Source organism: Centroberyx affinis, unplaced genomic scaffold (genome assembly GCF_046629955.1).
Source record: "Centroberyx affinis isolate AG114_WGS23_722 - 3 ecotype Tasmania unplaced genomic scaffold, CSIRO-AGI_Caff_v1 ptg002059l_1, whole genome shotgun sequence".
Lineage (NCBI taxonomy): Eukaryota > Metazoa > Chordata > Actinopteri > Beryciformes > Berycidae > Centroberyx > Centroberyx affinis.
Window position 1 is genome coordinate 271243 of NW_027280392.1, and position 10552 is coordinate 281794.

Genomic DNA, 10552 nt, shown 5'->3' on the forward strand with positions numbered 1-10552 from the left:
ACTGTATGTATGAATTCATCGGCTTCACAAGTTATGTTGTGAGGTGCTCAAACCAATCTTTTCTATCATCTATTTCACCTGTATTTTGAAGATATGTGATGTGAAGATATGTACAGCTTTTAGAATTGGTAGTCACTGTATGACCGTGAACTTATACGTGGCAACTGACTCAGCAGTACAAATTATATGAAATTACTAGCTCGCAAAGGAAAAGGCATTTTAAGGCATTTTGTTTAATTGAAAGTATGTTTGAGTTCTATACAGAAAAGAACTTGAGAATTCAAGTACAATGAAAAAGTGTACAGCTTTCATTGAGAAAAAAAAAAAGCTCAAATTTGCATTCAGTTTACATTTCTTACAGGTATCAGTGATAATTACATTATAATAAAAACAGCACCGAATAGACACACTGACCACGCATCAGAGAGGGAGGGACACATACACACTGTCTGTCCAATCAAAGGAGTAATGCATTCAGACCCACATGCATACACACACACAGCTTACATACGTTTAAAAATTATCTTCCAGATTCAGTCATCTCACTCATTCCTTCTCCCTGTCCACAGTGATATAGGTCTATCTTGTAAACACTGACAAAATGCATTTGTCATTTTCCATTTAACAATTCTATGAAGAATAGTATTAAAAAGTTATCAAATTGTTTTAAAAAAGTTATATTTAACTGTGGTACTCATGACAATTACTGATCCTTTCAGATCAAACGTCTTGAGCGTATCCCAGTCCTTAATTCAGAACCCTCTTATGAGTGGTCAATTCATCTGTCACTCAAAGCCATGTTCCGTCCTGATTTGTCCCAACACCTTGTCATTTCATTGGACAGCTTCCGCTGGGTGTTCGAATCACGCTGTATCATAGAGTCTTCCTCTTAGCATCTCCTCCCTGGCTTTGATTGACATCTGGACAGGAAGAGTAGAGATGTGGAAATATCAGTGAAACTCAAGAACATATAGTAAACAAAACACTGATACAGCTATCACAGAGATTGGACGACGACTAAGATGACTACATACGGAGACGAACGGGCATGCGACCACCACCAGACAAGCAGAGAGGGGAACAGGACAAGACAGAAAAAGAACATTGCCCAAGACAGAACACCAGACAACTGGAAAGAGAAGGGCAGGAGAGGGGAGTAAATGGAGTGGCCTTCGGGGGCGGGAGGGTCAGATTTTACCTGAGAAAGCGAGCTGCAAGTGAGGAGGCAGAGCAACCTGAGACCCTGACTGGAGACTCTTATACAGATCTGAGGAGACAGGACAGGGGAACAAGAAACGAGGAGGGAAAGGGAAGAGAGGCAGGAACCGATACAAAGGAAGCAGGACAGAGGAGGAGGAAAAAATGGGAGTGGAACAAGAAAAGGGGAGGAAGTGGGGGCAGACAGAAAAGAGGAGCAAGATGACAAGAGGTAAGGAACAGGTAATGACAGCAAGAGGGAGAGGGGAAGAAATAAGAAAAAGGTGGAAGATGTATGAATCAGGCCAAATGAGTGACAGGTGGAAAAGTAAACAAAAAAGAATGGGCAGAATTTTGTCATGAATGCAGAAACAGTAACAGAGGAAAGCAGGAGAAAATTTGAGGAATGAAGCAAAGAAAATGGGATAATGTCAGACAATGAGGAGAAAAATCACAAGCTTACATCCAGACACAGTATGGTGATATAACAATGGTTCAACAACAAACAACACAAAACAAGGCCTACACAGGTACCTAAACATCAAAAAAGACAAGAGCAACATACTGATAGTCACATATACAGAGCGCCCACCTAATGTGTTAATGCTGAAAGTATATTGGATCAGATTGGCTCCTATTTACTAAGACATTCTTTCACTTTTCACTCAAGACAAATGTACAATCTTTTTCCACATCATACCATTTATGTTATTTGTAATACCCAGCCCCAATTTCAATTTGTGTGTGGTGCATGATTTAAAATTCATCAATGTGGTGTCATCCGTAACCCTACTCTGCATGCGTCACTCACTCTGGGTCAGGGTGGAGAATGATGCAGTGCTACTGGCCGCAGAGCCGCTGGCTCCTGTACTGGAGCCTGCTGTACCCAGCGGGGGCAGGTTTAGCAGCGGGGGGAACTGGAAGGGCAGGGACACGGGCACCAGCCCCCCCAGCATCCCAAACCCCAGGGGGAGGGATGGGGCAGAGCCAAGGAGACCGCTGCTACCTGCTGTGGAGACCTGAGGTACAACAGGGGAGAACAAGCGGTAAATCTTTACAAGTTATTTACAAATTACAAAACATACTTTGTGTGGAAAACACATTGATATTGTATGTGGAGAGAGAGAAGTACAGATTACAGGTTACTGATCTTGGCTGCTTTCTAGCGTGACCGCAAAGTATCACCTCCTACAGTACAAACCTGTGGCAACTGAGAAGTGACAGATGGCGATGAGACGGATGCGATTGGCTTAGCCCCCTGAGGTGTCCCACCCCCCGACCTTTGTCGCTGGCCTGGGTTGGCAGAGGCCGTTGCGGGGGAGGCACTGGATCCTGAATGCTTGCTAATGGGTGAGGTGTTAATAAGGCTGGTGTTGGTGGTGCTGTTGCTGTTCGGGGTCTTCTGGCTGCCTGGAGGAGTGTAGCTGCCTTGACCTGGCTTGGTTGTTCCTCCTTGGGCACCTGAGAACGGCGGGCGGAACCCTGCTGGGCTTTTGGAGTACTGGTGTATGGAGGGGGTCGCCTGAGACCTGGGGTGAGGGGACATGGAGGGCGAGGTGGAGGTGGGAGCGATGGGGTTGGGGGTGCGAGGAGTGAGTTTGATGATGGGTGGGGTGCTGCTGTGGGTGGACTTGGTGAGAGTGGCGTGCATGGGGGTGATGAAGTTAGACTGGTGCTGGGAATGGGACTGAACTCCGGGAAGCGAGTGAGAGAGGGAAGGAGAGGGGGAGGATTTACTCTGGGGGGGCTGGGGCAGGCGAGGCGTCTGCAGCGTTTTGGGGGTCATGTGAGAGGGTGATGGGAGGATGTGTGGCCGAGACTGAGGCGATGCAATGATAAGAGTGTCACCGCTGTTGGCTTTATTATTATTGCTGCTGCCTTTGAGGAGGCCGGAGGGGGGAGTGGAGAGCCCTGTCTTTGATCCGGGGGGAACGAGGGGAGAGGCAGTGGGTGGTGGACGCGGTTTGGGTGTTGAGGGCGAGGCAGCCATGTTAGCTTTAGCGAGGCCCACCCCGGCAGGTCTCTGAGTGTTCAACGCTGAGTGTCTGTGCACCTGCGCCATGCCCTTAATGCCCCCCAACCCGTCCACCCTCACTGAGGGCAGAGGAGAGGAGGAGATGGAGGAAGGCCGAGAGAGAGGGGTGGAGGAAGACGAAGAGGTAGACACGTAGTGAGGTGCATTGGAGCTGGGAGTGCCGACGGAGCTTTTTTTGTGCTGCTGGAGGAGTGTCGAGGCGTGGAGGGAGGAGGGGTTGGCGGCTGCCTTGGGCCCGTCCGGGGACGGGGGGCTGTCCCCGTGGGCCAGGCCCTTGGCTGCGTTGCTGAGGATGGCCAGGGCCTGGGAGATGGAGTCTAGGGAGGGAGCTGTCAGATCCTCGTCGAGGGAGTCCAGACAAATGGGCTCAGAGGGCGACTGGGGTGGTCGCTTGGCAACCTGGGCAGCGGGGGAGGGGGTGGCACCTGCTGAGGGTGTGGACCGCTGAACCCAACCAGTCTCCTGGAATTACAGAATACACAAAGATAACAGTTACAGGAACAAGTTAATAACTGAACTTTATTACATGGCTTTGCTGAACACTTCTGAGGTCTGTTCTGCCCTACAAAGGTGAACAGCAGCAACTATTTTTGTGTTTTTCAAAAGGTCAGACATCATGACTTAAGTTTAGATGGCATTTTAACAAACATTAGACCCATAGGTGCTAGTAAACAATATATATCATTGACTTCTACACCAAGAATACTTTTGTCCGGAGAGGATGAAGGTGAAGATAAAGTATTTTTTCTCAGTTTCACTCTGTCATGCTCTTATGCAGTTCCTGCCCTTTAGCTTTGTAGGGCAGTGTTATTTCGGAATAATGGACAACTTTTTCACATAATAGACTTCTACACCGCTGTTTCACATCTAATGACATGACTCTGCAGTCAAGAAGTCTCGTCGATTTTTATTGATTTCTAATCACATTAATCAAGTCGTTTTGGCACAAGACATTACTCCTCAGTTACTGCAGACAGTCCTGCTGGACTATTTTGTGGTGGAAGCTTGTAAGTTACTTTAGTTTGTTGTAAAATAATTTAAATCAATATTTTGTGTCAAATGATTGTCTTTGGTAAGTAGCCATGTAATAAGCAGGATAAATTGCAGCAAGCCAGTCTTTATTGAAAAATAAGCCTTCAGAGCGATCATGACCCTGACATGATAATGACCGACTCGCTGAACATTTTCCCTGACTTATTAGCTGGCACCCCCCCAGTAAACCACACAACATGACATGTATTGCAGTGAAACTCAAAGTAAATGGCAAATAAATAGCATCTAACCTTTGGCTTGGCCTTGGGAGTAGGGACCATCTTTTTCTTTGCTCTGGAGTGGAAAGAAACAACATAAACATGAGACAACAGGCTAAAAGAGTCAGTCATGAAGAAATTAGTTAATAATTTGCATGACTCACGTGTTTCCTGTGAGGTGACCATGAACCATGATGCTCTCTTTGAACAGCATCCTGGAGACAAAAATAAACATGTCAGATTCAGAATCCCTTTAATTGGCAAGTACAATAAATGTAAAGGAATTTGTTTTGGTAGCACTGATGCAGAGATGTAAAGACAACTTACAGCAGTTCACAGTACATTACTACATAATGTACGTTCAACATGCTACAACCATATGCATTAGCCTTAAGTAATAAGTAAGTGTGCTGCAATCTAAATGGCTAAAGCTATTGTGAAGTTTTATAACTTTTAAAAAGAATACCATGCAAATACAGCTGGTAGTCATTAATGCGCTAAAACATAAAATACACTCAGGCAGCAAAAACACACACACACCTGGCCTGCATCCAACCCTTGGGCCAGAGTGGTTTGACTTCAGTCTCCATGAAGCCCTTGAGGTAGTCCTCTAGAGACAGCGAGTTCTGGCCCTCCAACTCATAGCAGCCCAGCTTCACCCGCACCAGGTTACACAGCAACGACCTGGAAAGTGCACACACACACACACTCTAAGTACACAGTCTCAAGAGAAGACAAACTGCTGATCGGGGTTTGAAAAGCAGGTCATGATATAGCAGCAAAGTCACTCCTGGCGAATAAAACTGACCTGAGTTTGTCATCCCAGACAAACTTCTTTCGAGGCCCCATCACCCGCTTCCCCGGTTTCTCTTCATCTTCCTCTTCCGAACCGTTCTTCTCTCCCTCCTCAGACTGCTGCCTGTGAACACAGAGAAATAATCACGGTATCATATATCAGAGCCCCTTTATGAGAAAATAATATGGATGAGAAGATGATAGGAAGCAAACAGAAGTGATGACTTTGGTGAGTTGTAAGCTCAGGATAAGCCACAGCCGAGTTGAGAGAGTCCTTACTTTGCCACCTTAGCAATACAGTCCATGTTGTATCTCGCAATCTGCTCCGGCATCACACTGCACACTGCCAGCTTCAGCTTCAGCAGAGGCGTACGAAGACGGTCGTCCTGGGAGACAGGGATAAGCACTGTCAAAAATCACAGACACATATGCAGGCAAGCATACTCTCACATATGCACACTAAAAATAGACTTATAAACGACTTGTAAAGGCAGCAGGCACACTAGCTACAAAAACAATGACTTGGCGTTCGCACAGTTACGTTTAAACGCACCTGCTTGCTGACAGGTTATTGACATTCTCAGTTGACTAGCAAGGCATTTTTCAGATTTAGAGCAGTGCCGTAGCTAGTGCATTGGTTCTCAGCCTGAGGGCCGGGATCCTCCCGGGGGGGTCACAAGAAAATTTTGGGGAGGATAATTTGTGGGATTGGAAAAAAAATATATTTCTACCATACAAATTGATTATGTCTATTTTTTCTTTAATTTTTACGTTTTTCTTCTCTGATAATCAAATAAAACAACCTGAAAAGGGACTGCATTGGCAAAAGCGCCAAAAACAGGGAGCACCATTGCATTTGTGTCTCTGAATCACACACACAGACACATACCTGTATGTTGAGGCTAAGCTTCTTAAGGCGTTTGAGCAGAGCCTCCTTATTGCAGGGCACAAAGGCCTCCAGGTGAGAGTAGACCGCTGAGCGCACCGCTGCCGGCTGCTCCTGAACCTGCAACTCAATACTGCAACATGCACACACACACACACACACACACAGGGAGACAGATGGAGGTTTACATAGCAATTTGTGACTTTATAATTGTCTACAAAAAGGAAAATCCTAATGGTACTCACTCCAGTAGGATGTTATTCATGTCCAACGTGAAGAACTTTTTCCTGCCCTCTTCATCAAATTGACGGGATGCCTGTCAGAGTGAATAATAATTCAGTCATATAATAATTTCAAAGTCATAAAATAGTACTGCACCACTGTACATTTAAAAAAATATATATACATGGAAGCTAAGGGACAAATTTACCAAGTATGATTTCTATGAACTTTTGCAACAGAACTTATCACCTGCCACCTCACTCCACCTTGTCACATCTTGTCGACTGTGTTTCTTTCTTTCTTTACCTCTCTCTCTCTCTCTCTCTCTCTCCACCTTTCTTTCCTGCTCATCTTGCTCTTGTTTTCTGCCCTCTCTCTTCTCACCCTGTCAGGGGAAAGAGTTGGCACTTTCACCTCATCCAGCTCTCCCTCGAAAGAGCATCACAGCTCCCGTTTCCACAGCAACGCCTAATTTTCATTCCTCATCACCACCCTGACACAATGTCTCTGTTAATCCTGTTCTCATTTCTGAAGGAAATGTCAGAATCTTGACAAATACAGCTATCAAAGGAAGGGGGGGGGTAATGAAATGTAACAGTAGCCCCCTTTGTGCCAAATACTGTCATGAATGATTTTCTGTCATACAACAATTGCACCGCCTGGATCATAAATATTCAAGTCAGATTTAATTTACATTCTAAAAATGTGATCCAGGGGAACAGTGAAGCCCGTACCGCTCGTAGGTCTTCGATGCGCTTGGTAAGCGGGGCAGGCAGTCCGCTGGGCAGGGGAGGAGGGGGCAGCACGCTACCCTGTGACACCCTACCGCCACCTGGTTTGTGTCCCATTCCCATGGAGCCGTTCTCTGCCTGCGCTGGGCTGGAGGGCTGAGGAGAGTCCAGCATCCCAAAGTCCAGGTCGCCCATCATGTCCTGCAGCATGTCGTTGTTATTGGCGGACCCCAGCAGCGACATCACGGAGGGGTCGGCGGTCAGGTCGGCCATGCTGAAGTCGTTGCCGCCAGCAGCCTTGGAGTGGGCGTTGAGGAGAGCACTGTTGGCGTTGGGCACTTTGGCGTTGGGTCGCGGCAGACTGGCGGCGGCGGGGTTCTTGTTGCGCATCTCCTCCTTCTCTCTGGTGAAGCGGCGCAGCATGTTGGCCAGATGGATAGAATCCTTCATCAGCTTCTTCCTCTTCTTCTTCTCGGGCCGGTGAACATTCAGGGCTGAAACTCTGTCAGAACAAGAGAAGAAGAGAAACAGTTAGAGAGATCGAAAGTTGTGAATTTGAATCCGATTGGCATTGTGAGGGTCTAGTGAAGCGACAAGCCCAACATGAAACGCTGAAGAAAAATTAAAACCCACCCTTGCTTTGGCAGTCTATTCTTCCTGGGTTTCTTGTCTTCCATAATGCCGCCATCTTGCTTTTTCCGACGTTTCTTTATCACCCGCTCTTCACCATCTTTCATCTTCTACACACAGAGGCATAAAAAATGGGGTTTAGTAGTTACATACTGTATAACAATGGTTGTTTTCAGTACAGTAACACTGTTTTAACACTTAAGAAACCTATTGTACTTGGACTATTTCATGTGTATAACGTAGGCTATGTCATATAAATCTGCTTTTCTCCTACCTTGAAGTGGTTGTCCTGCGTGCCGGCCCCCTCCCCCTCCGAGTCAGAGGCTGCTCTGAACTGCAGGGTGCCTGTGTTGATGTAGAAGCCTCCGTGTTTTGTGGTGAGAGAGGCCGGTACCAGCTCATCATACTGAAGGCAGGAGGAGAGAGTTACAATCACTGTTGTTTCTGTTGCACTGTGGCACGCTGCGACAATATTTTGCCACTGCTTAGATAAAGCACTGCAGCAAATACAAGACTGTGACTTTGCGTTAACTGTCAATGTGAAAAGCAGGTCAACAGTGATAAGAGGAACTGCACTGCGGACAGACAAGAGACTAGTCAAGGCTGTCCTTGATCTCTGTCGACTAGCCTTCCGTCCCAAAACAGACGGGAGAACATCAGAGATTTCACCAAAACAAAAACCCAACAGTTTGGAATATGCCAAGGACATAGAATAATAGGGAGCAGAAAAATAGACATTTCAAATTCATTATAAAACCAGCACTAATCACTTGCTGATATGACATTGCATCACTGACAGATGAAGTGATGTTCAGAATGGGATGCGTGTGCAAGGGCAAAAAGGGAACTCACAGCTTCTGAATTATCTATGAAGGGGTCAGTCTCATCATAGCCGTAGCCAATGTCAATGAGATCCTGCATCCTGTCCTTTTTCTTCTTCTTTGGAACACCACCCTGCAATCACAGGGGGAATAACAGGATCAAAGACCTTTCGGAAATATCAGACATTGGAGATCTCTCACACAAACATTCATCCAGTTGCACATCCTTTTTCTGAATGTACTATTACTGTACACACTTCCTCGTATACTGAAAAACTTACATATTTGCTCTCAAATTTCTTGGCTAGTGCTTCCACCTCCCGTCTCTCCCTCTCATCGTCAGCGAAAGGGTCGTTGGGGTCCAGGGGAGGTGTCAGCCCTTTAGGGACAGCTGTAACCGTGGGCTTTACCTGGGGTAAATAAGTTTGACAAATGAATCAAATAGGGACAGGAGCCTTTGAAATTTCTCTTGCAAAGAGTGCCTTGCATTCTTGAAACCTAGTGCTGCAAATAGCTGTCATCCTCATCAGTCTCTGCTATAGTTTTTTTCCCTAACATGCAACTTTTCACCATAAGTCCTGACCTGTAATTAGAGCTGTGAAGAAGCCCAATCCATAACTTGTATAGAATAGAATTTCAACATTTTTTCATATTTCTTGTCTTAATTTACTTGTCCAGAGTTTGGCCCAGGACCATATAACAAAATATTGAGCTTAAGTAATTCACTAGTTCGCCACTAAGTGCCTCAGTAACACTTAAATATGATAACAGATACAACTGTGACACCTCAGCTTCACACACAATGCACGCTGCTCCTGGCTACTCCTGACGTGACGCCAGGTTAGGCCCCTCCTGTTCACATCATGGTTACTAGTGTCCGTCTACACAGTCCTAACCTGAGTAAGAGTTGACTGGACCAGTTCGCTGTAGTTGAACTCGGCAGATCCTCGTTCACTTGGCTCGGTCAGAGAGAGGTTTAGGCGGACTGTCGGTTTCGTCTCCCCGGACTCCCCGTCACCGCTTTTCACGTTGCCAAACGGACCTCCGCAACCTCCTGACCCGACTGCTGCTGCACTTCCACCTCCATCTTTCCCCAAAGTGATGTCGGCCTCATCTTCGCGACGGCGCTTCTTGGACTCCGAGGTCGGCGAGGTGTTGAAGGACGAGATGGTGACGAACGGCACTTTCCTCGGCTCTGCCATTTGATGCAGACGCTCTCCGTCCGGACACACGACGGGGGGGCGAGACTTCACTGAGCCGCCGCTGGCTGGAAAGCTAAAATTGGAGATGGTCGACAACTACAGCTAGCTAGTTGCTTGGCTAGCTAGCTTCCTCAGAATGGGTGCTGCAGGCAACACAATGACTTTTATCGCCCCTCAGCCCGTATTAATCCATACAGTAGTCTCCCTGGCACCTCCCCGGTCACCTACGAGGGACTTGAACGGTGGGAAATCGCAGTTTTGGATGTTTCCATGAAATTGTTAGTTAGCTACCGCAAGGAGGCATCCGTAGTAGCCATCTTGATCATTATTATCATTATTGAGTGACTGGGCGTGCGTATGAAAAGAAAGCGGAAGCAGAGGAGAAAGGGAGCAGTCTTTGTCCAATGGCAGAGCTAAAGCGCCCCCCGGGACACGCCCACTTGACAGACTAGCGCGAATGTGGAGAAGACGATTGTTCTGCAGGCGGGATGTTTTGACTGGGCTGGCAGCAGATACAGAGCGCTCCTCACGGCCCGGAAAACACACTGAAAAGTCCGCTGCTGGAAGTGGAACTGCAGCATTTTAAAGCACGACACACACAACAAATAAAATGTGAACCTACTCCCAACATTGCAAACGATGCCATGGCAATAAACATCAGGCATTAATAAAACAATACGTTTTAATCTCAGAGTAACAGCAAATATTACATTTACATAGTGCATACAAGACAACAGATTTTATAAACAAATGATAAATGAGTAGTGTTTAAGCATATAAACA

The 10552-nt window shown here is 46.5% G+C and overlaps 1 protein-coding gene across 3 annotated transcripts; it reads right to left on the bottom strand.

Annotated features, from left to right (window-relative positions):
* Positions 1 to 217: 217 nt before the first annotated feature.
* Positions 218 to 10070, bottom strand: ubn2b (ubinuclein 2b). Of its 3 annotated transcripts, none has more exons than XM_071531238.1 (17): positions 9464 to 10070; positions 8849 to 8977; positions 8599 to 8682; positions 8021 to 8152; positions 7750 to 7856; positions 7120 to 7618; positions 6409 to 6479; positions 6167 to 6296; positions 5557 to 5663; positions 5291 to 5401; positions 5023 to 5166; positions 4647 to 4697; positions 4516 to 4558; positions 2399 to 3694; positions 2009 to 2216; positions 1199 to 1267; positions 218 to 920 (listed from the first exon to the last, which is right to left on the bottom strand). In XM_071531238.1, exons 1-17 carry the CDS (start codon positions 9767 to 9769, stop codon positions 874 to 876), a joined length of 3534 nt encoding a protein of 1177 aa, XP_071387339.1. In that variant the 5' UTR covers positions 9770 to 10070; the 3' UTR covers positions 218 to 873. The 3 variants fall into 3 exon arrangements, with proteins under 3 accessions (XP_071387339.1, XP_071387338.1, XP_071387340.1); XM_071531237.1 differs by having other exon boundaries at positions 8599 to 8700; XM_071531239.1 differs by lacking the exon at positions 1199 to 1267 and having other exon boundaries at positions 8599 to 8700.
* Positions 10071 to 10552: the final 482 nt, after the last annotated feature.

Excerpts from the sequence above, each read along its gene's own strand:
- ubn2b (XM_071531237.1), bottom strand. The coding sequence starts at position 9,769 with ATGGCAGAGCCGAGGAAAGTGCCGTTCGTCACCATCTCGTCCTTCAAC. Across the intron at positions 7,857-8,020 it reads CGCAGGACAACCACTTCAAG|AAGATGAAAGATGGTGAAGA; the intron begins GTAGGAGAAAAG and ends CTCTGTGTGTAG. Across the intron at positions 4,559-4,646 it reads GGTCACCTCACAGGAAACAC|AGCAAAGAAAAAGATGGTCC; the intron begins GTGAGTCATGCA and ends TTTCCACTCCAG.